Source organism: Malania oleifera, chromosome 8, assembly GCF_029873635.1.
Source record: "Malania oleifera isolate guangnan ecotype guangnan chromosome 8, ASM2987363v1, whole genome shotgun sequence".
Classification (NCBI taxonomy): Eukaryota; Viridiplantae; Streptophyta; class Magnoliopsida; order Santalales; family Ximeniaceae; genus Malania; species Malania oleifera.
Genome location: NC_080424.1, coordinates 73,794,274 through 73,820,552, shown reverse-complemented (window position 1 = coordinate 73,820,552; position 26,279 = coordinate 73,794,274). Strand labels below are relative to the sequence as shown.

General features: G+C 36.9%; 1 protein-coding gene across 1 annotated transcript; it reads right to left on the bottom strand.

The window, feature by feature from the left end:
• Positions 1-15,215: 15,215 nt before the first annotated feature.
• Positions 15,216-23,916, bottom strand: LOC131162412 (serine carboxypeptidase-like 2). The gene is made up of 14 exons (XM_058118859.1): positions 23,508-23,916; positions 23,193-23,338; positions 22,898-22,977; positions 17,917-18,039; positions 17,677-17,779; positions 17,522-17,559; positions 17,274-17,375; positions 16,702-16,788; positions 16,440-16,589; positions 16,231-16,302; positions 16,001-16,119; positions 15,788-15,901; positions 15,630-15,675; positions 15,216-15,524 (listed from the first exon to the last, which is right to left on the bottom strand). The coding sequence occupies exons 1-14, from the start codon at positions 23,720-23,722 to the stop codon at positions 15,441-15,443; spliced, it is 1,479 nt and encodes a 492-aa protein (XP_057974842.1). The 5' UTR covers positions 23,723-23,916; the 3' UTR covers positions 15,216-15,440.
• Positions 23,917-26,279: the final 2,363 nt, after the last annotated feature.

Below are 26,279 nucleotides of genomic sequence, written 5' to 3'. Positions count from 1 at the left end.
TTTACCCTACGGTGGGATTTTATCTAGGATATTTGTTAGGGAGAGGCTGAATAGGTCACCACTTGCCACCATCAAGAAAGTACGACCATACGACGTCTTCAACTCCACCACCTTAAAGTTGATGGGATACGAGCTGATTGGCAACATGTGGTTGCCTACTGCACATGAGAGAGAGCTGGGAGCTCAAGAGGTCCCGCAAGAGCTGCCCTATGTACCATCTATCGCCGAGATCATGGCAGCCATTTCCGATCTCTCCGCCTCGTTTCAGGAGTTCCGAGTCTCCATGACTGAGCAGGCATCTTCTTCTCAGGCTAGACTTGAGGTCTATATCTATACTTAAAATAGCTTATACATCTGTTCTTATTTGACTTTCACATTCACCACACACACACAGATACTACGATATGGTGATTGTGCTATTTGATTATGATATATACATATATGCAGTACTTTGATTTGCATGTGTTTATGTTTAAATGATTATTCTGTTAAAATACATTCTTAGTATAGAAAGCCTCCTACATGGCGGATGTAGTGGTTGAGAATTGCCTGCTGGTAGACTATAGGTTCTCACATGCTTTACTCTTGAAATACTGCCTGTTTGAGAATCATTTTTATGCAGGTTAATTTTAGGAAATGTCCTGTTTACAGCCGGCATGCTGCCAAATTTTCTGTAGACATTTGCGCAAAATAATTGAGATGATGTGCTTTGTTGTGTGCAAATGTGATTTATACTTAAAATCTAAACTCTTACGCTTGTCTCATTTGTGTTATTTGATTAAACTCCTTGGGGCTGGTTGTGCGTATTTATTCAGAATACTGGCAGATTCTTATGGATTGTTTACATCTTTAAAAAAAATGCTGCCAAATTTTTGAAACCTTTGCACTTAACCTAATATCATTTTCTTAATACTAAACTCCTTAAAACTTAAGTGCATCTCTAAGATAATTTGTGAATTTTACTCAAGTTGATTTATAAAGAAAATGCATATTCTTAGGGGAAGTCCTTTATTTCAAAATCATTAGGCTCTGAGAAAATGAATATATAAATATATATATATATATATATATATATATATATATATATATATATATCTTGCATTCACCGCTGTATCTTTTGGAAAATATAATATCAACTGGTATCAATGTGCACATCTTGGTAAATTTATATTTGATATCATGTTCATTTCAAAACTAACAATATGTCCTTATAACTAGCAGTATTGTTTTAACAATTGGTATCTTCTCTATCACGTAGTTATAACGATTGGTATCAGAGTCACACGTTTAATATACTATACCTTATGGGCATACATGTTTGTTTTGGAAAGCAAAGATGATTATGATAAAATTAACTTTAAAATATTTTTCAAAGGATGAGTGAAAACCAAATGAAAGATTAATCTTCATCCTTGCATAATCATCCATTGGGGGACTATAGAACATTAAGATTCTTAACGTGCTACATGCTACTTATACTTCCTTGATGCATATTCTGTTTGAGTTAATTGATTAAAATATTTCATATACAATTCATTATAACTCCAAATAGGTCACTTACGTACAGAGTTATGATTGGGAATAGTCTACTTCCAAATGGCATGCTGCCGAATTTTTTTTAATCTTCCTAATATACCTCTTGTATCTAATTGATGTCCTTTGCCTTCGCGCTTTATTGCTTAAACTTTTTTGCTGTTGTCAAAAGGGGAAGAAGAGGTAAAATTGGGTAATACTGTGCTTAATTATGCTAACATCTCTTATTACCTTTTACTTTAATTATCTTTATGCATAAAGTCAGGGGGAGTCTTTCTTGGTTGAAACCACTTTTACATAAGGTATTTGTCATCATCAAAAAGGGGGAGATTGTTGACCTCATAGGTCACACCTAGTTTTGATTATGACAAATACTCTTGGTACTGATGGTTGTACTGAGAATTGCATGCAGGTTCACCTTGTGCGCGCTTTAGGACTAAAAGACATATCATGATGGCATGAGGTGTTCGTGCCAAAGAATGAAGATATATGTGTTGTATTTTGTATTCACTTGATTATCTCTTCATTCTAGGATGTAATTTATTATGAACTGTGCGCATGTATGGCTTGTAATAATTTGCATCATGCATGGTAGGTAGGTATGCTCAAAACGACCATAGTTGGACTTCAGGTACCTACACAGACCTTAGGGATTTTTCCGTTAGGACAGAAAGTCCTTAGGTCTCTAAACAAATGCACAAAAAGTCCCCATTATCATCTTCATATCAGGGGAATTACAATTGGCTAAAATATGGACTTAAATTGAAAAGGTTGAGAGGGTTTGGGCGACCGAACCCATGCCGTGTAAAGCGGCTCGGACGACTGATCAAGTCAACATGTTGACTTAGCTTCGGGCTACCGAACCTCTTTTGAACGTATCTTCCTTGGACACCCGAATGCTCTTCAGAGCACTTTTCAACTACTCGGGTGACCGTCTATTTACGCTCAAATAGAGGCTCAGGCGATTGAACTACCTGGTTCGGTTAACCGAACTTAGCTTCGGGCAACCGAACCTCAGGCCGGGCACCCTAACCTTGCGGGTTAAAATAATTTTTACTGATTTTTAAAAGGGGTAAATAGGGTTAATTTTCTTAATGATGTTTTAAACAATTCTAATTATACCCATTGTGTCCCCAACAGTCAAAAAATCCTCCTTGCCTATATATACCAGTTCATTTGTCTTAATTAGCAAGGATTAGCAAACTTGATTAGGGCAAAAATTCTCTCAACTCTCAAAACCCTAAAAACCCTATATTAGCCAAATATTTCTTGCAAACACCCACATACTCCTCATTCTCTTTCTCTAAGCATTGTGAGTGTTGCCTCGGTTGAATGTCTAGAGGTGGGGTGAATAGACTTTCTTCAAGAATGTGCTAACTTTCTACAACTACAAAGATCTTACCAAGAGCAAGTGTATAAAGTTGCAGTGTAAAGATGCAAGAAATCACAATAATAATAAATGAGATATGAAAGAAGAGAAGATGAACACAAAGATATTTACGTGGTTCGGCACCTCACCTACGTCCACGCCTTGAGACCAACTCAAGGATTCCCAAAATCCACTATAATCCTCCTTCGAGCGGAGAAGCCAATACACAACAGATCACCAAGAGCTTTCAACAAGGTGCTCACTTAGAGACACCCAACAATAGCTCACAAAGAGCCTTTCTTTACAAGAAGTAGATGAGATATATATATATATGTAAACTTGAATACTCCCTTTGAGCTGATTACAACAATAAAATCCTTACTCAATGTCCTCTTGTCAATAGAGTAGAAGCAAGACTAAGAGTGGCAAGAAGAGGACAAATGAGTGTATGAGCAAAACCTAGAAAGTTGACAACACCAAAGAATGATCTTTTTGCAAAATGAATTTTCTAGAGGGTTAGCTTTGGTGCAATCCCAAGAGGGGGGGTGAATTGGGTATTTAAAAGTTATCACCTAGGTCAAACCAGATAAGCAGTATTACTTAACCTAGGGTCTGTCTATGCAAATGTAAATCTAATCATTTACAATATAACATACACGTGCAGTAAGTAAATTGCGGAAATGTAAAGAACACGCACGATATGTTATCGGGGTTCGGCCAACTGTGCCTACGTCCCCGCCTCTAGCTCGCAAGCAGGAGGATTCCACTAATAGCTTACTTAAGGGTGGAGCGGCACCGTTTACAATCAGGTCAAATTAACACAGGACTAACCTCAACCTTAACCAGGTCAATTAGCTGGGCTGACCTCAACCTACACGCCTTAACAGGACGACGCACCTAGCTTTCCTAACCGGGTTTAAGCCAATCCGGGACTATTCCAGGGCTAGTCTCCCTCTTCAGGCCCGTGCTTGGAAATACAACAAATGTGTATAAAATTTGTACACGGAAATATGCTTCTAGAAAAGCAGATGTGTGCACCAATACAGCTCAATCAATAAAGCAAGCACGAATGATATGTAGATATGCTCAATGCTCTAATGTGTGCTAAACACTCAATCAAGTATGATAATCAATCAAGATCTAGAGTGTGTATCTAAGCAAGATTTGAAACACAATATTCGAATATCACAAAATCATATTAGGGTTTCAAATATGCTAAGCAAGATAGATCAAACAAACTCAATATGATATTTCAATTTCTAAAGCACAATGGAGTTGTTTGAAAGATTAGCTTTTCACAAAAGGATTTTTGCACACAAAATCTAGGTTTAGGTATCTTGCAACAACAATGCAAGAACCACAACCCTCAAAGTCTTCCCACACAAGATTTATCAAATGAAATCCGTGGAAGAACTTTAGGCTATACTCTCAAATAAAATCAATCAACCTTTATACCAAAAGAGAGTATTAGCTAGAAAGATTACACACAATAGCCTTATAGAAATACTCACAATGCTTAGAGAAATAAAGATTGAAGAGTATGTGAGTGTTTGCAAGCAGTTTTTGGCTAACATAGGGTTTTAAGAGTTGAGAGAGTTTTTCCCTAATCAAGTTTGCTAATCCTTGCTAATAATGATAAATGAATGGGTATATATAGGCAAGGAGGTATTTTTGACCGTTGGGGACCTATTGGGTATTATTAAGAAAGATTAATGATGTTTAAAGCATTTTAACCCTGTTTAAAAAAATATTAACTGCGGTAAAAAATCAGGGCAACCCGAAGGGTCCGGTCGACCAAAAATGGTTCGGTCGACCAGAACTCAAATGGCTCGGTCGACCAGGGGACTTTTGAACTGAAAGGCTCGGTCGACCGGAGAGGGCGATTTCCCAATTTTCTGAGTTTCGGTCGACCAGGGCATTTTGAACTGCCTGGTTCGGTCGACCAGACCGCTGGAAATTCTCTCGAGTACCTTACGGTCGACCAGGTAGTTGTAGTTCAAAAGCTCTCGGTCGACCGAATGGTCAACTATTGACCCATGAGGGTTTCGGTCGACCAGGGCCTTTTGAACTACAAGTTTCGGTCGACCGGGTAGTTAAAATGTTGAAAAAAAGGAATTTCAGTCAACCGTAGTGAAGGCTCGGTCGACCGTAGTGAAGGCTTGGTCGACCGGGGCTGAAATCAGCGAGTTTCGGTCGACCATAGTGAAGGCTCGGTCGACCGGCCTCTACTTTTCTGCACAGACACTGTTCAGTGTAATGGCCATAACTTTTGCTATACAACTCCAAATTGGATGTTCTTGATACCAATGGAAAGGAAGAGAAAATCCCACAACTTTTATGTTGAATAAATGTTAATAAAATGACTTTTGGATTAAGAAAAATGTCCATCAATGAGACGGAAGAAACATGAAGGGAGTTTTTCTCTTACGGACATGTTTCAGTGTTTTGGCCATAACTTTTTCTATGTAACTCCAATTTGGACGTTCTTGGTATCAAACTCAAGCTATGGTAAAATTCCACAATTTTCATTTTGAACATGATTTGATATGACATCCAATTGAGTAAGAAAATTGTTCATTTCTAACATTTGGTCGACTAGCCGGTTGACCGACCCCTTTGAAAAGTTTAGTTTTTGCCTTCTTTTAACTTTAAAACCATTGAAAAACCTTTGTATAAGTTAGGCATTTTATGAAAAAAGTTTTTCATGTTATTTGGAGGTCCTATGGTCAATCTAAGGTCAATTTGAGCATACCTACCTATCATGCATGATGCAAATTATTACAAGCCATATGAGTGCACAGTCCATAATAAAATTACATCCCAGAATGAAGAAACTGAAAAATAAATACAAATATAGCACAAGATTCTTCATTCATCGGCACGAACACCGCACGCCATCATAATAAGTCTTTTAGTCCCGAAGCGCACATAAGGTGATCCTGCATGCAATTCTCAGTACAACCATTACCAAGAGTATTTGTCATAATCAAAACTGGGTGTGACCAATCAAGTCAACAGGGAAGTAAATGCTATTTACTCCTATTTATACACTAAATGGCGAGTGCAACGCTGGAGAGCTGTTGGGCATTTATAAATGTAAGACAAGATTCAAAATGGTCATTCTGCAGCATTTAATGTTTGTTGCTGCCCGACATTCTTCGACGAAGCCCTGTGTTCGTTGACGAGTTGCTGGTTCTGAATTCTGGCACCTCTCGGTATATTTTCATCGACGAGAACCTGTGTTCGTCGATGAGTTCTTCATGCCATTCATCGAAGAAGCCTTGTGTTCGTCAATGAGTTATGTCTCTGAATTCATATGCCCCTCAGTATCTTTTCGTCGACGAGAATCCTGTGTTCGTCAACGAAGTTTGTCTACACTCGTCGACGAAGCCCTGTGTTCGTCGACGAGATCCTTCTTCTTAAAATTTTGTCCTTTAAGTTCTAAGAAGGTTCTTGTCCGTTTGAGGGTTTCTTTATACACTTTGAAATGAATGTACTAGTATTTTGTTGTGTGTGTGTGATACGCCCCTTTCTTGCTCTTAGTATTGAGTTTCACTCTATGTACAAGATATTTACAAGATGGTATCTCTTCTTATTTACACACTCATTTTTCAGATGACTTTGTATATTTGTGTATCGTCCATGAATGCATTGAGAGACTTGTGCTTCTAGTCATGGCATGAGTTGCTTTGACTGTTTGTTGGTTCAGATGTCATTCTGTATACCTGAAAACATGTCTTAGAGAAACGGTAGTGACCTTAAGAGTAGCTAATGGGTTGTTAGCATTAAAATACAGTAGGAATGAAAGACCTTTAACTATTTGGTCTAACAGTGAGTATCTCTATAAGGCTATTGTGTTTAAATCTCTCTAGCTTATACTCTCTCTTGATATATTGATTAATTGATTTTACTTGAGAGTATAGCCTAAAGTTCTTCCATCGATTTCATTTGATAAATCTAGTGTGGAAAGACTTTGAAGGTTTTGGTTCTTGCATTATTGTTGCAAGTTACCTAAACCTAGATTTTGTGTGCATCAATCCTTTTATAAAATGCTAGTCTTTCAAACAACTCCATTGTACTTTATACATTGAAATATCCTACTGAGTTTGTTTGATTTATCTTACTTAGTATATTTGAAACCCTTATCAGATATTGTGATATTCAAATATTGTGGTTCAAATCTTGCTTAGATACACACTCTAGATCTTGATTGATTATCATACTTGATTGAATGGTTAGCACACATTAGTGCACTAAGCATATTTACATATCATTTGTGCTTGCATTATTGACTGAGCTATATTGGTGCACACATCTGCTTGTGTTGAAGCGCATTTTCATGTACAAACATTTTTATACACATTGGTTGTATTCCAGGCTCGAGCCTGAAGAGGGAGACTAGCCATGTGGAATAGTCCCGGATTGGCTTAGACCTGGTTAGGAAAGTTAGGTGCGCCATCCTGTTAAGGCGTGTCGGTTGAGGTTAGCCCCTTGAATTGACCTGGTTGTATAGGTGCCGCTCCACCCGTTTAAGAGAGCATTATAGTGGTAATCCTTGTGCTGGTGTGGCCAAGGCGAGAACGTAGGCACAGTTGGCTGAACCCCGATAACATATCGTGCGTGTTCTTTACATTTCTGCAATTTACATTTACTGCACGTGTATGTGTGTTTGATGATTGCATAGACTAAAACTAGGCTAAATTACATTGTTGATAAAATCAGTAGACCTAGGCAACAAATTTTTAAATACCTAATTCACCCCCCCCCCCCTTCTCTCTTGGGGTTGCACCATAACTATCAAGAACAATTTTCTTTATGCCTAAGACTAAGAGATACAAAAATGGTCCTACCCAATGCAGTTGTTATCTTAATAGGATCATTTACATTTAAGTATATATATAAATATGAATTAGTATAAATCTTTGATTGTACTAATTAAAATATAGAAATTAAAATAGATTTTACAGTACAAAAACAACTTGTTTTTTCACTCAAATATAAAAATAATTTCAGCCTCCAATATGATGATGAAAAACGACAAGTTATGTGGCAAATTATGAAAAATGAATGGGCCTTCTCTTTGTGGGATTTAAACTTGCTTTGTATGCACCCCGTTAGATTGCAACTAAAGTTTGTGAAAGTCTTTTTTTCCCAGTAGTTTTTTTTTTCCCTAGAGTAACTAAACACTTGAAAAACAATTTTCAAAAGAAAAAAATACTTGTATTAATCAAGCAAGCACAAACAATACTAGATCCATGAGGCTACAACTGTTGGTAAATGTTTTGGAGTTCAAAATAATGTTCGTGTATGCATAGAAACAGATCATAATTTTAACCTAGCTTTGCAAGCATAAATTGATAGAATCGCCCAAAATTTGAAATGGATACCCAAAATTTTTACAATACACACTATGAGTAATTAGTCCTATAACATGCATAACATGTTATCTTTCTAAAAATTTCATTCTTGTTTAAACATTACTTATAGTTTAAAATTTTTATAACTCATTACTTATGGTTTTATAAGTTTTTAAACAATAATTTTTTTTTCCATTCTTGTTTCAATAAAAATAAATAAATTAATTAAGAGATAAACTACAATGTATTACTCAAAATAAAAAAAAAAAAAAAGAGGAAAAGATAGAAAATAAATTTTGAGTATTACCTGGGAGTAGTAAGAGACTGGGAGAGGGAGTTCGACAGGGATCGCGCGTTGGCTAGGGCTCCGACCAAGATGTCTGGCGAGAAGGCCGTTAGTCGGTTGGGAACAGTGGGAGGGTGGGAGAGGGTGTACCAGGCCGGCAGTCCACTAGGAGGTTCGCGAGAGCACGAGATTGAGATGTCCGGCGAACAAGGCGCACCAGACGAGAGCAGCGGGAGACTAGGAGCTAGAGAGGTTCGCAGGAGTAGGCGGAGGCGAAGAGGCCAGCTGAAGCAGGAGGAAGGGAAAATATCCCGCGGAAAGGCATAGGGTATTTTGGGCATTAGTGACGGTTTCAAAACCGTCACTACTACTCTCCGTCTATTTTTTTTATAAACAATATAGCATTAGTTATGACCCACATTTCGTCACTAATAATGGACTAGTCATGACGAATCTAGAAATTCGTCACTAATAAAGGACCAATGGTGACGAATCACCAAATTCGTTTCTAATACTCCGAATTGAATTTTTTTTTTAAAAAAAACTATTAGTGACGAATATACAAATTCGTCACTATTGGTCCCTTATACAACATCATCACTAATACTTTGAACTTAAATTTTTTATTTGTTTTTCAAAAAAGGAAGTATTAGTGACGGTTCTCAAATCCGTCACTAATAATAGACCAATAGTGACAAATTTATAAATTCGCCACTAATACTCTGAACTTAAATTTTTTTTTTATTTTAAAACCAGGAAGTATTAGTGACGGATCTCCTAATCCGTCACTAATACCCTTAACTGATTTTTTTTTATATTTGTTAAATAAAAAACACTATTAGTGACGGTTTCAAAACCGTTACTAATATCCTATTAGTAGTGACGGATCTCCCAATTCATCGCTAATACCCTTAATTAAATTTTTTTAATATTTTTTAAATAAAAACAATAATTGTGTCGGTTTCAAAACCGTCACTAATACCCCATTATTAGTGATGGATATGGGGATCCGTCACTAATACCATTAACTAAATTTTTTTCATATATTCATAAATATTAGTAGTGACGGTTTGTTAATCGTCACTAATAAGTGACTTTTAGTAACGAATTTAATTCGTCACTAATACCCGAGAATCGTCGCTAATATTTTTTCCAAAACATTTTTGCGCGAAAATTGTTTACCGTGCATTTTTTAGTGATGAAAGTATTAGTGACGATTTTGAAACCGTCACTAACAGTGTTGTATTAGTGACGACTGCTAAAACCGTCACTAATGCTTACACTATTAGTGACGGTTCTTAAAAATCGTCACGAATACAACATTATTAGTGATGGTTTTAAAACCGTCACTAATACTTTCGTCACTAAAACCCACTTTTTTTGTAGTGTCATAAGGAGAGACTCCCAAATTAAGAGCAGTGGGAATTCTATTAATCAAATATGAGGTAGTAAGAATTGCTTCTCCCCAAAAAGCTTTGGGAACATTACCAGAACAGAGAAGGGATCAAGTTGTCTCAATAATGTGCCGATATTTTATTTTGGTCACACCATTTTGCTCAGGAGTGTCTGTGCATGATGATTGATGTATGGTGCCATTAGAGGTGAGTAGGGTGGAAAACTCAATAGAATTATATCCACACCCCCCCCCCCAAAAATCGCACCTAAAACACTTAATAACAGTTGAATGTTGTGTTTGAACCAAAGCACAAAACATTTTATAGATGCTAATGAAATCATAACATTTCTTCCTAAGGTATATCCAAGTAAAACAAGTATAATCATCAATGAAAGAAACATAATATCGGGACCCTCCCTTTGAGATAGTAGAAGTTGGTCCCCAAACATCAGAATAAATTAATCAAATGGTACAAGAGATACTAATGTACTTTTATCAAAGGGCAAAGTAAAGAATTTTGCAAGCTTACAATCACTACAATCAGAAAGGTCATGAGAAGATAAATTTCCTAAGACACCTGTGGAAGCTAAAAATCTTAGTCAAGAACTAGAAACATGTCCAAGGCGTGAATGCTATAAATAAAAGTTAGAAGAATTGGAACTTAAATGAAATGAAGACAAGTCAACACTAGAACCAGCAAATTCATTGACCCGAAGCTCTTCTAACACATACAATCCCCCCTTCCTACGATATGTTCCAATCAGCTTCTTGGAATATAGATCCTGTACAAAACATAAGGTTGAAGTAGAAGAAACATAGTATCCAGAATCACATAGTTGACTAATAGAAATCAAATTCAATGAAAGTTGAGGCAATAAACATCAGAAAGACACAAACAAGATGAAATGATGGAACTAGTACCTACCAATGACATTGGGTACCATTGGCAGTCAAAACAGATGAAGGTGTCAAGGTAGAAGATATTGATGTAAATAGAGAGATGTTATTTAACATATGATGAGTAGCACCTGAATCAAATACCCAAGTAGACAGAGATATACCTGAAGTGGATGAGGAGGACAAACCTATGGAGGGAGAAACAGATAAGACATTAGACTTTAATGTAAAAAGAAGCTTCTACAATTGCTTTGTAATAATAGATAGTGTACGCACAGTGGGAGACGCCTCTTTTGATAATATAGTGGTTGCAGTGTGATAATGCCTAATTTTCGAAGTTTGTTGTTGTCCCTTACTTAATAATACTGGACATTGAGCTTTCCAATGACCTTGCTGCTTCCAATAACTACACTTATCAATAACAACTTTCTGATGTCGATTTTTATGATTGGAAAATTGCTTAGATGAGAAGACCTTGACTCACATGTGACTTGAGACACACTTCCTCTGCCATTAGTTCACTAGCAGCTGAATCAACATCCATCTTCAAATGTAAAGAACTCTCGATTGCTCAATTTTTTAGAAAAAAGATCAATTAGTAAATTTAGAAATAAAACAACATTGCAAACACTTTATATTTGACGATGATTTGACTCTCACAAATCAAACTAAGAAATCCAAAAAGGACAAGTGAGGTGCCGTAAATCCATTTTAAAACCTTGACCAAGCAAGAAATCTTAAAAAAAATAAAATTAAAAAAAATAAAAACCTTAGCCTTGAATATCATAACTACTTCAAATCACTTTCATTGCTACCATCATTACTTCAAAAGGATGCAAAAAAACAAACATGCTAACTTGCAAATGAATCACACAAATACCAAGCTGACACCAAGTTTTGCACAATTCGCCGAGAGCTTCTCAAGTTAAAACCAAATCCAGCACAGCGGGACAAACACTACTGTCCTCACTTCATATAGAGTCTATAGTAGCAAGAACTGCAACCAAAATTCTAACAATAATTCATGGTGAGAAAGCCAACCAAAAGCAGAGGATTTTACTTCCCCAGTTCAAATCAGAAAACTCTCAGCAAATGATTCATACAACGACGCCATTGCAGGTCTGGAGAAGCTTCTCAGCGTGAAGGCTGGCCTCGAGGCGGTACTAGAAACACATTCAATCCCCCCTTGTTATGTGACGATGCCGGCGTTGCAGAGACAGTGCCAGCGTTGCAAGAGTGCAGCGGCGAGTCAGGGAGAGGAACAGGGGGTCAGTGATGTCCCTGAGTTGCAGAAATGATGCCGGCGTTACGGGGGATTGAAATCGGCGTCGTGTTTGCAACTCTGGCGTTACGGTGCCGGAGTTGCAGAACCGGTGTCGTGCTGTCCGAAACGGTGCAGAATCACAACAGTTGTCGCCACGAAGAAAGAAGAACTCCGACCAACTGGGATAGCGCCGATGTGCACGCCGACCAGAGAAAGAACGGACGAATCAGCGTTGCTGAGAAGGCATTACACCATGCTTTGATACCATGTTAGAGTTCATAATCCAATGCGAGAGAGAGAGAGAGAGAGAGGCGAGCCAACCGCTGCAATCTTGCTTAACAACACAATACAAAAGAATAGAATAAACCTAAACCCAATATATATACATAGATAAAAAATGCCCCTACTGAAATATATATTATCTTACACTTTCCATGTTCTAATTAACTTTACAAAAGCATAAGAAATCTTGATTACAATTTCTTTAAATTAATTTTAATTTTAGTATTTCTTGAATACTTGAAAAGGAATTCTGCAAATCATATTAATCTTATACACTAAATAAGTATGCCAAATTTAAACTATACAGAGAAACATGAACATGTCATGGTTTATTTAGTGCTTTTTTTTTTTCTTCACTAGGCATTAATTTCTTATACCATTTTCACAATTGGAAAAACTATACTTAGGGTTGCTTCTTTTGATAATCTGTTGCAATACTCAAAATTCACTTTTGAACATGAATTTATAATATGATTTTTTCAATAAAAACAAAATATGATTATCACATGAATTTAAAAATAAAACACAACAAAAATATGCTAAAGTTTTTAACAAATTTGAAAAGAAAAATCATTTGAAATTGTTGGAGTGTTAAGCTTAAAAAGAATTTGAGCCGTCCATTTTTTATGGAAATCTAACTGCTGCTGTTTCACTCATCGTTAGCTGGGGACATGGATGTAATTTCATGTGTAATGAATTGTAAATGAAATGAAAACAGCAGAAGGGGGAAGGGTTTTGAGAGGATCCAGAGTTTTCTGTCTGCAGCTTCAGAGAGAGGGCAGCCACAGCGAGTCTTCTTCTTCACCCGTGCGCAGGAGATCTTCCCCTTCACAGCCGGCGCGAGTCTTCACCAGCGTGACACACGACTGCAACGAATCTTCTTCCACAGCCGGCGAGTCTTCAGCGCACGAGAGGGACTTGCAGCCGAGAGAGATCCTTCACCTGCGCGCGAGAGAAGGAGCCGGCAGGAGGAGGTGCGTCGTAGGGTATCTCCAGCCTCCAGCGGAGGTGCACGCTCAGGTAAAGGGGAGGTAATGCACATATCTAATTTCTTGGGGGGTTTTGTTTTAGGGAAATTAGGAAGAAGGATAGGAAGAAGCTTGGGTTCTTTGCAGGTGTGAAGAGGGAATTTCTTTCTTGTTCTTTCTTGAACTGATTTTCAGAGGAGATTGGTAAGCCAAGAAAGGTAATGTATATTATTTCCGCTGGATTTAATATAGTATCTGAGTTTTTGACTTAATAGAAGTTAATTTTTGGATGGAATCACGAAAATGTGTTTTGTGGACTGTAATTGTGTGGTGTTTATGTTTTTTTGGATTGGTTTATATTTATATTTATCTTGTTCAGGTTTGGCACACACGCACACATTAAAATAAACATATTTTAATTTAGGTGTGGTTGTGATTGATGATTAGGTAAAATCATATTCTTATTATTTTATAATTGATTGAAATCGGAAAATTGAATTAGTAATCCGCTGAATTACACACAAAAGAAATGTATCGGTATTTTTTAACCTTTGTATACAATATGATTATTTTAGGAGTATTAAACAGTGAGTTTTAAAATAAAATTATTAATTAATTCATTTGATTTCTATTATATATTTTTATTATTTTAATATGGTTTAGACTCAGTATTTCTAATTCTCGATTATTTTTTAGACTTAATAGTGGTACTGTTCAGTTAGTACTTAAAAAATTTAAGTATGGTCACAGAATATATGATATGATAATTAATTATCATTTAATGATAAAATTGTTGTTTAGGTTTTGAGAACATAACCTTAGTGGCTGTTTAATTTTAATTTTAAATTTTTATTCTTAGCTTTAGCTTTTGTTCCAAATTTTGTTCATTTAGTTTTTGAAACTGAAACCAAACAATTCCTTCTAAGTCTAAAAAATAAAATTAGAAAAAAATAAAATAAAATAAGGATGTAAGACCTTGTTTATATCATCATAATGCTTAAATAAATTATTTTTTAAAATTTTAAAAATCTTAAGCGCTCACATGCAATGTGACACATGTTCTTCCTTCTTGGTGAATGTGTGTGTGTGTGAGACAATGATCTTAAATTTTGACGAAACTGTCGAAATTTTCATCGAAATTTTCGATTTTCGTCACCCTCAAAATTGAAATGACAGTCGATTTCCGTCTTGCATAATTTTTATTGAAATCTCAACAAATGATCTGAAATTTATCGAAATCTCAAATTTTTAACAAAACTTGTTGAAATTTGAACTTTATAATGAGATTTCCTCAAAATTCAAATGAGGGATTCAGGAGTGAAATGAAATTTCTCTTTTAATTTATTTTTATCAAAACAAATGATTATTATAACTGCTTTTGAAATCATATGAAAAAATAAACTTACAACAACATTTTATTTAATCACTCATTTCTAAATTATCATTATTTATACAATAAATAATATTTAAATAATTTATGAATTTTATTTATATTAACCGATTCACTAAATATGTTTAATGTACATTATCTTACAAATATGTTTGACACACATATTATATTACAACTTCTCCATTTATATACAACATAAATGTCTATTAGTCCTAAAACTTACATTATTATGTCTATTATCATTTCTAAAGCTTCATAAAAGAATTTCATGTTCTACTACTGGTTTCTGTTATTTTTTTCAAATCAAAATCAAAATTTTCATTGAAATTTTCATACTTTTGGAGTTTCGAAATAGAAATTTAACACCTTGTGTAAGACATTTAATAGTCTCTTGAGTATATATATATATATATATATATATATATATTGACATAAAAATATAGAATACTACTAAAGAATATTCAAAGAAAAGAGAGAGAACGCCCATAGTGGAATGGGCAGATACGAAGCCACTTGAAAACACAATATTCAAACCAAGTTTCAGAATCACAATACATATTCTGGCCTCTCTCAAATAATTTAGAATGAGGCAATGTGATTGATGAATCCAGTGGCAGAGACATATATAATTAATAGCTTATTTATCTTTAGGAGACATGGCAATTTGGTGAAATCGAGACCACAGAGCATGAGATAAATCACAAAGGTTCCTCACATATCCACTTTCTGAACATTGCAAAACACTCCTTAGGCTTGTACTCTGGGGCTGTGTGTCCTCCTCCCTGTGCACATATAGAACCATCAATAATTAAAAACCAAAAGCTGAAAGACGTAGTGTGGCAGCAAATTTGAAGAAGCAATTCAAATGGGTAAGTTTAATTTCTTGCCTTCACAGTTGCAAATGTCATTCTATTGGAATAGGTCCTTGTGTAGCTACCAAATAGCAATGAGCAGAAGTCCAATTCAGTTTATTCAATAAGCTAAATCTGTTGAGTAAATGAGATGGAAACAAAATAAAAAAAGAATGCAGAAACTGAAAACGTACCCTCCAACTTGGCCTTCAACCATCCATGGTCTCCAGTCATCAACAATGGAGTAGTTCAGAGATCTTATCCATGCTTGAGTCCCGAGAAACGGTACGATCAGGTCATGGTCACCGCTGTTTATACCCGTAAAAAAGAGAATGATCGAGATTAAATGGCCATTGCCGAGGCGCAAAGTTAGTGTTTGGACAGATGTACTAATTAATTAAACTTGCCTGTATATTAGAGACCTGTAACCTTTAGCGCTGAGGTTTACATGATACTGGAAACTGTCTGAGATTTCAATCGTGTAAGACAATGCGAAGTTGCATCTCTGCCATTCTCCTACACTCCCCTGTGCTAAAAATCACACTTCTCATTTTTCCCTATTAGAGCTGTTCACTTAACTGAATAATTTTGATTATACAGCAGCAGATACAGCCTGCCATTACTCTTATTCCCATACCTTGCGGATATGAAGCGCGTCTTGGACGCTGTCATCCTTAACCCAATAGTCAGAAAGCAGGTACGCATAAATCTGCAGACAGAGAGAGTAAGTGAATGGAACAGTTCTTTACTTAAGGAGATAGCAATGTTTACATTTTCATATATCCAGTTTCCCCTGTAATTTAAAGAGAGCAATGGGAATAATTAAGAAATAAACTGGAAGTTTACGCGACAATCAAGTGGAGGAAATGGTGGTTCGGGATCGAGAAGTCCTCTCAGTCTCAGAGATTTTCTTGTGCTGAGGATTTCTTGTGGCTTTGGGGAGGCAAAGCCGCACAGGGGTTCCAAAATTTGTGCAACCTGAAGCCCAGTAAGACACTGCAGATGCACATAGTAATAAAGTTCAGATCACATTAATTTAACAGATAAAAAGTGACAGAAAAAATTTGGGAGAGTCTGTAGATTTTGCCCAATGGAAATGGTCACCAACCTTATAGTAAGATATAATATGTTTCAAGCACTCCGTGTTTTTGGGATCTACATTTATGTACCGTCCCTTGCAACTTTTCTTCAGTGACTGAAAAACACGCTATGATTAAAAGTTTAAACTGACAAAAACAGAAACTACACTTTTTATTTTTTTGGGGGTAACCAATAGTTTCTAGGCTCAGAAATTTCATAATCAATCATAGCTAGGCTGCTTTCAGTTCGATTGAGTAGTCTATTGAGAGGAGCGGCTTGATTTTAATTTTTTGCTTTCCTCCAGGAGATTTGTTTTCGATATTGTCCATGCTTTTGCCAGTAAGAAAATTAACAGGGTTAACAGAAATCTACACCCGATATATATTAACTAGAAGGCCAAGAGGGGAAAAAAAGGGATCAACATAATAATGTCATGTTTGGTGGTCTGTGAAATGGAATTAAATAGAAAAGGAAGGCAATTAAAAATTTGAATGGAGAGCATGACAATCAAGTTTTCATTAGTATGCACCAACGTGTAATAAAGATTTAATTGAATGTTAGTGATTGATTTGGGGAGAAGTGGAGGAGGAGATTAATTACCTCGTAAAGTTCATCGGAAATAAGTCCCATCCCATGGGCAAATGGGACGCCGAAGTTGCCATCAACAGCAGGAGAGGTAACAGGGTTCCCCAGCAAGTATCCCTAAAATCATTCTCCCATCAATATTTTCTGGGTGGGTTGGAGTGTTTCAATTCAATTCACCAGTAATGGTAGTTTTTCTTCTTGTATTATTTGGTACTCTTTAAATTTTATATATAAAGGGTTTGATGAATTCAAAGAAGAGCAACCTTGAGATTGATGATGGGCTCCAGACCACCTTCATTTCCTGCATTAATTAAAAATTACATTATGAATATTTGTGTAGGTTAAATTAATTATATATATGCAGCATTTAAATGATTCGGCCATTCGGGAAATAATGAAGTTGATTAAATATTATTACCATCAGACATCTGGTGGAAGACGAGGGGAACAGTGATGCCAGAGTAAGAGTCTCCACCCACATACACTGGGTTTGAAAGGAACTCTGGATGATCAATTAGCCACTGAAAAAATGCAATATGTAGTTATATAAGTTGGGGGTGGAGTGTGTCCGCGTGTGTGTGCGCGCGCGCGTGTGTTAATTGTTAAATGTAATGTGTAATTAGCAAGTGAGCGAGAAGGGGGGACGTGGGAATTGGACCTTCCTGAGGAACTGATCGGCATTGAGAGAAGAACGGAGGTCAGTAGAATGAGAAGCACGGGAGGTTTTAGCATAGGAGAAGCCTGTCCCCACCGGAAAATCCACAAATATTATGCTTGCCACCTGCATGCATCCACAAATTTCATCTTCTCATTCACACACACACACACTCTCTCTCTCTCTCTCTCTCTCTCTCTCTCTCTCTCTCTCTATATATATATATATATATATTTATTTCTTGTATATATTTAGGTTATTTGTAATTCCTTCAATTAAGGGAATTAGTTTCCTATATATATTTAGATGATTTGTTAGGATCTTGATTTACTCTTGTAAACATATATATATTAGTCCATTTTGACTGTAAAAATATCATTGAGAAAACAGTTTGTTTTTTTAAAAACTTATTTTTATCATGGTATCAAAGCAATGATGTTATTGTCTCTATAAATCATTTCTACCTACTCTGATCACACTATGTCTACATCTACAATTGATTCTGCAGATCTTTTTTTTTTCCATCCTTCTGATCATCGTGGCATGATTCTTGTTCCAAAAGTCTTAGATGGAACTAATTATGCTATGTGGAAGAGATCTATGCTGATGAGTCTTAGTGCTAAAAACAAATCGGGGTTCATCAAAGGAACAATTGCCACTCCAAATGAAAATGATCCAAAATACTCTTTATGGTAGTGCTGCAACGATATGGTGCTTTCCTAGATATTTAACTCTCTAAGTTAGGAGCTTACAAACAGTGTACTCTACGCTAAAACACCTTTGGAAATCTGGACAAATTTTCAAGAACAATTCTCTCAAGGTGATTTTTCCCATCATTATCAAACTCAACGATCTATTGTTGAATTGAAACGAAACCAAGAATCAAATTTTTCTTACTATACAAAGATGAAAATGTTGTGGGATGAGCTAACTACTTGCAGTCCTTCAATCACGTGTACTTGCAGAGGACAAAAAGATCTAAAATAAAAAGAGGAAAGGATTCGACTGAGATAATTCTTTATGGGATTTGAATGAGACATATTATATTGTGCGAGGCAAAATCATATTAATGCACCATCTACCAACTGTCAAAAAGGCATATTCATTTCTACGTGAAGAAGAAAAGCAGCGAGGACTTATTGAGGCCAAGGGTACTGATCTCATTCATGCCATGAGTATCCAAACTTATGACAACTCAAAAGAATCACAGTCTTATCCTTAATGAAAATAAAGACAATGGTCATCCTCTCATTCCAAGTCACAAGGCACTAGAAAATCTCTACTATGTTCTTATTATAAAAGCACAATTTACACTGTGGATTGTTGTTACTGCTTGAATGGATTCCCAATTGGTCACAAGCTCCATGGCAAAGATGTCCAGCCACCAAATTGAAGCAAAAAACCTGATGCACATCAAACCAGTGCTGAGATGTAGTAGGACATAATCAAGATACCAATTGCCCAAATAAAAGCCTTTTTTCGTAATGGTAGAAATTCTGCCAGAGCAAACTATATAGGTATCTCTACCTCTTTCTGCTCATCCTTTAGTGCACAAAAGATAGCCTTGAATCATTGGATTATTGATAGTGGTGCAACAAACCATAGAGCAACTTCAATATCTAATGCCTCTCCTTTATCTTCTCAAGTAACCTTGCCCAATGGTGTATATTCTAAGAGAACTAGAATTGGCTCCACACAACTCTTAGATCATATACATGTTAAAAACATTCTATGTGCACCATCTTTCCATGTCAATTTACTATCAGTGAGTCAACTCACAGCTACCATGAATTGTTCAATTCACTTCGTTCCCAATTTTTGTATATTGTGGGACTTAACTTCAAAGAAGATGATTGGCTTGGGGAAGTGGCTTAATGGTTTTTACTACTTTGTTCTTCTAGTGAACTCTGCACCACATTCCTTCTCTGTCACCTATCATGTTGATTCTACTACAAACCTTCCATGGCACAAGCGGTTAGGGCATCCCTCCAAGGCATCTTCACAATTTTTGAGCCATGTTATTCCCTCATTTGTATTTGATTCTAAACATTCTTGTGAAACTTGCCATTTGGCTAAGAAAACATGGCTACCATTTTCTTCAAGTTCTATTCAAGTTTTACGTTCATTTGATCTCATTCATTGTGATATTTGGAGACCCCTTCATACTACAACTCATACAAGGGCACATCATTTTTTAACCATTGTTAATGATTATACTCGACTCACATGGATATTCTTAAAGAAATTGCTAAAAACCTTCATCTTTTTTGTCAACACTTAGTTTAATTGCCAAGTTAAATGCATTTGAAGTGATGATGGCTCAAAATTCATCTCCATGAAATCTTATTTTTCCAACCTTGGCATTTTATTTCAAAGCTCTTGCCCATCTACACCTCAACAAAATGATGTAGTTGAACGAAAACATTTACATCATTTGAACGTTGGCAAGGCCTTAAGAATTGATGCTAATCTTCCCTTGCGTTTTTGGTGGGAGAGTTTTCTTACAATTGCTGATCTTATAAATTGTCTTCCCACCCCTACGTTGCAACATAAATCCCCATATGACATGTTGTATAACAAACCACCTATCTACTCTCACTTGCGAGGTTTTGGATGTCTTTGTTATGCAACCAATCTGCAACCATCTCACAAATTTGACTCTCATGATAGGAAATGCATCTTTTTCGGTTATCCTATAGGCTAAAAAGGCTATCACTTATATAATCTCAACATTCGACAATTTTTTTCAAACCGTGATGTCAATTTTCATGAATCAATTTTTCCTTTTCTTGCTCCAGAAAAATCACGTGAAAATATTGTTTCCTGACCTGCGCTATCTGAATATATCACTGATTCACCTCCACTTACAACTCTTCATGTTTCTTCATCATTCGAAATCACTCCTACGTCATTCCCCTCTTCGCCTTCTTCCTCTATATCTCCTATTACGCCTCTTCTTCATAGAAGTGAATGTGTCAGACAGCCATCCATCCTCCTTCATGATTTTCATTGTGGACAAGTTAATACAACGCCATCAACTGCAACTTCAAAACAAGCATCTTTGACTAAGTCAGGTACTCGATATCCTTTAGGTACCTATCTTTCCTATGATTCTTTGTCTTCTGCTTATAAACACTATGTTAATATCATTTCAAGTGTCCTAGAACCTACCTCATATGCTCGTGCTGTCTTAGAATCCCAAATGGCGAGAGGCAATGCAACGTGAACTTGATGCCCTCACTACCCAAAAGACATGCATGATTCTTGGTTCCCTTGCCTGCTGGTCATCACCCCATTGGCAGAAAATGGGTCTATCGTATCAAATAAAATTCCAAAGCTACAAAGCTCGATTAATCGCTAAAGAATTTTCTTAATAAGAAGGCTTGGATTACACCAAAGCATTTGCTCTTGTTGCCAAATTAACCATTGTTCGTTGTGTTCTTGTTGTTTCTATTGCAAGACATTGGCCATTATATCAAATGGGTGTGACCAATGCCTTCCCCCATGGTGATTTATAGGAAGATTTGTACATGACTCCACCACCAAGTCTTTGTCGACAGGGGGAGAAACTCGTATGTCGATTGTATAAGTCTCTTTATGGGCTTAAACAAAACCCTCAAAATTGGTTTGCAAAATTCTCTCATGCTATCAAAAAGGCTAGCTTTGTTCAATCACATTCATATTATTCGTTGTTTGTGAAAACTAAAGGCTCATGTACAACTATGGTGCTTATCTATGTAGATGACATAGTAATAACTAGAAATGATGCAACTGCTATACAAAGTCTCAAACAATTTCTTCGTCAACAATTTCATATTAAAGATCTCGGTCTTCTTAAGTATTTTCTTGGGTTGGAATTTGCAAGGTCCAAAGTAGGTATTGTTATATCTCAATGAAAATATACTTTAGAGGTCATAGATGATGTTGGATACTTGGGTGCTCAACCATCAAACTTTCCCATGGAAATGAATCTGAAGCTCACAAATAATCAAGGTGATCTGCTACATGATCTGACTCACTACAGGAGGTTAGTTGGACAACTAATCTATCTCACAATTACAAGACCACACATCACATACTCAGTTAATATTCTAACCCAATTTATGCATGCATAGAGAAAGCCTCACTAGGATGCTGTTCTTCGAATTATCAAATATTTGAAAGGCAGTCTTGTTTTAGGTTAATTTGTTGTTCTCCTAAGCAATTCCTTTACCTTAAAGGCTTATTCTGATGCAAATTGGGAAAACTATCCCATGACAAGAAGATCAACTACATGTTATTGTGTATTTTTAGGGAATTCATTGATTTCATGGAAAGCAAAGAAGCAAAAAATAGTTTCAAGATCATCCTCAAAAGTTGAGTACAGGTCCATGACAATGGCAACTTGTGAACTAACTTGACTCAAATTTTTGCTCAATGATATGCAAGCTTTTTTATATAGGACCAGCAAGAATACTATGTGATAATCAAGCCACTCTCCACATATATAGCAGCAAACCCAGTATATCATGAGCATACCAAACACATATAACTTGATTGTCATTTTGTAAGAGACAAGATACAAGATGGCCAGATCATCACCGAATTTGTTCCATCTCATTTGTAGCTAGCATATGTTTTTACAAAGTATCTTGGATGAAATGTGTTTAAAGAATTGAGAATCAAGTTGAACATGCTGTACATGCTCCAACTTGAGGAAGAGTGTTAAGATTACATTAGTTTAATTTTAGAAATTGAGAGATATTTAGGTAATTTGTAATCCTTTCAATTAAGGGAATTAGTTTCTTGTATATATTTAGGTGATTTGTTAGGATTTTGATTTACTCTTGTAAATTTATATATTATTTTCCATTTTGATTGTAAAAGTATAAATGGTTTATTTTTGAAAACTTGTTATTATTATTATTATTATTATTATTATTATTATGTGTGTGTGTGTGTGTGTGTGTGTGGCAGAAGCTAGGATGAGGATGTAGTGATGGACCTGAGTCCAAGAGTTGGGATTCAACACCAAGGTGGGCACGCTTCCTTTCCTGTACTCCACTGCCTCGAAATATAATGGTCCTGCACATGCATCATGCACACCCCCATATCATCCCATGCCATGCATTCCCAATCCCCAGCATCAAATCATTATTACTAATTAATGGAATAAATTAAGCAACTATTAATTAAATCAATTTACATATATATAATACCCAAAGATCGAGACATATATATATATATATATATTATATATTGATTAGTAGGTAGAGAGATTTATAATGAATATACTATACCGATTTCAAAGAAGAGAGCAGAGAAAGAGGAGCAACCGGGGCCTCCGGTGAACCAAATAAGGAGAGGATCCTGTTTTGGATCACTCTCCGACTCCACAAAGTAGTAGAACAGCTGAACTTCTTCTGATTCATCCACTCCCACGTACCTGCGCTTACACACACATACACACATGTCCTCCCTGTTCATCAGTACTCTTATCCTGTTTTATCCTTATTTATTATTTATATACTTTCAATTAAAAAGTAAAAATAAAATATCGTAAATTTTTTTCCCAAAAAAAAAGAATTAAAAAGAGGATAAATTAAGCTAATGACCCGGTATGAAGTTGGAAAGGAAGAGGGCCCTGAAATCCTGGAAGGAACCTAATTACGGGCGACTCTACGTCGTAGGAGCTGGCTGCTGATACGTTAATTAGCTGCACTGACCAAATTACCAGCTGCTGCAGTACTACTACTACTGCTACAACTCTATGAAGCAGGGAACATGCTGCAGAATGACTCTTCTCGTTTGAACACACACGCCTACCCATTTCCCTCTCTCTCTCTCTCTCTCTCTCTCTCTCTCTCTCTCTCTCTCTCTCTCTCTCTCTCTCTCTCTCTCTCAAGCTAGCTGCTTTGCTTTGCCTAGCCTGGTAGAAAATTAACTAATTGAAAGAGGGTACCTAGGCGAAGATGGAAGAAGTGGTATACATAACAAGGGAGGAGGAGGATAAGAGTAAATGAGTGGTGGTGGGAAGGAGGAATTAAATTCACGGGAGCTTTTTGGAAGTACCTTCTTTATGTCTGTACTGCTGCTCCGCCCGTCGTTGTTTTGTAGCTTAACTGATGGCAGCTTATGGATATGTTGACAAAATAATTTATCCTGTTCACGTAGTCTACTCTTTTCTGTCCACATGTTTAATTAGGTTTAGGTCTACATGCGTGATTAGAAATAAATTGCTCATGCAGTGTTGGGCCAACGCTAATTCTGGTCAATAAAAACTGGTTTCTGTTGAGAATTTCACTTGTAAACTTGTCCCACGTTGGGAAATTTGAGTAGATGATGGGTGTTTTAATATATGGTTGGGCTCAAAACCTAATAGACTTAAACTTTTGGATCAAGTTGGTGTTCAAATTCAAACCTGAATTTCATTTTGAATATAACTGATATTCGGATCTTCTGATCCGAACCCCAGTCCAAACCTGAATTTCCAGCCCATTTTCAAAATTCACCCGAGCCCTGTCTTAATTTAACCAAACCAGAGCCCAATTTTGGTCTTAAAAGCTAAACCAAGCCCCAGGGCCTTAACTTACGAAGCCCTATTTTAAAATTTAAATTGGGTTGGCCCATTCTTTTAAAAAAAAAAATCAAAAGAGGCCTTGTTTTAAAACCCAAATCGGGCCGACCCATGTTAAAATCCGATGCGGGCCATGTTTTTAAAATTTAAGTTGGGCTAGAGCTCAACCTTGGCCTATTTTGAAAGTCAACTCACCCAGGCCCAACTCACTCCAGCTCGCTCTTGCAAATATCAAAGTCCACACATGACTCGAGCATGTGACAGGGCCTATGCGGCTCACTCGGGGTTCCCCGAGTCCACTCATCTCACCCAGGTTAAGAAGCAGAGAGTTGGTCCATCTGGTATGAATTGGAGCCTCTTCAAGGAGGTATTTTTCGAGAGATGCTTCTCGGCTTCAGCTCATGATGCGAAGGTTGATGAGTTCTCGAACCTGACTCAAGGAACCCTGATGGTACAGAGATATGCTGCCAGATATATCGAGCTATCTCGTTTTGAGCTGTATTTGATCTCAAACGAGTATGAGAAGACTCTAAGGTTTGAGAATGGTCTGAGTAAGGACATCCGCAGGCTTGTAGGTATGCTGCAGATTTGAGAGTTTTCTGTTCTGGTGGATAAAGCCACCATAGTTGAGGCTGACCTCTAGGGGGATAAGGTGGTACAGGAATAGAAGAAGAGGCCAGTATCTTCTGGTTTTCGACAGGGACAATGGAAGAAGAATAAGAACTATGGTTCAGGTTATCGCCAAAATACCGATCAGCAGGATCCTCAGGAGGATCCATCTTCTGTGCAATGCACTAGGTGCCGTAAATGGCATAACGGTGAATGTTAGCCATTGTGGGGTAATTGCTACAACTGTGGCAAATCGGGCCACATATCCCGAAACTGTCAGGCACAGAGGAGCGATATGCCTGCACAGAGTGGGAGTAATTAGATGCCTCGAGGAAACTATCAAGCAAACACGTATCCGGTGAGGGTGTACTCTCTTACTCCAGTAGATGCGGAACATGCGGGGAATGTGATGACAGGTACCATGTTATTGCTTTCAAATAGAGTTGTTGTTTTATTTGATTCGGGAGCAAGTCACTATTTTATATCTACGATGTTGACCCTATGGGTCATACCCTGTTTTGACTATGATAAATACTCTAGTATTTAATGGTTTGGTGAGTTTGTGTGCAGGACCGATCGAACGTATCCTATGGTGCACGCACACGACACATGAAGTCAAGACCTGAAGACCCTATTTATGTTATATTGTAATTTAATCATTTATTTGGGTCTATAATAGTAATTAGGAGAACATGGTCTGTAATAATTAATGTCTTACCTGCATGGTAAGATCAATAAGCTCAAGACCATAAATGGACCTTAGGGAACACCCTTCAATCGACCGACACCGAACTTTTTCAGTGTCTTCAAATTGGACCCCAAGTGCCCCTAGGACACTCACACTTTCACATATATTTGTTAGGCACTTGAATAGGGCTTGTTTGCTTCAATACGGGACCGAAATCCACACACGATGCACTTTCGGTCGACCAGCCAAGCCAGTTCATTTTGGCCTGGTCGACCGAGACACCCTGGGTCAAAGTTTGACCACCCGGTCGACCAGCAAAGGTAGTTCAAAAGGTCCTGGTCGACCGAAACTCCCTAGGGTCAAAAGTTTGACCAACTGGTCGACCGAAACTTGTAGTTCAAAAGTCCCTAGTCAACCGAAATCGGTCCGGGTCAACTGTTGACCAAGGCCCTAGTCGACCAAGCCCTTACAGTTCATTTGACCCCGGTCGACCGAACCACCTAGGAGTCAACA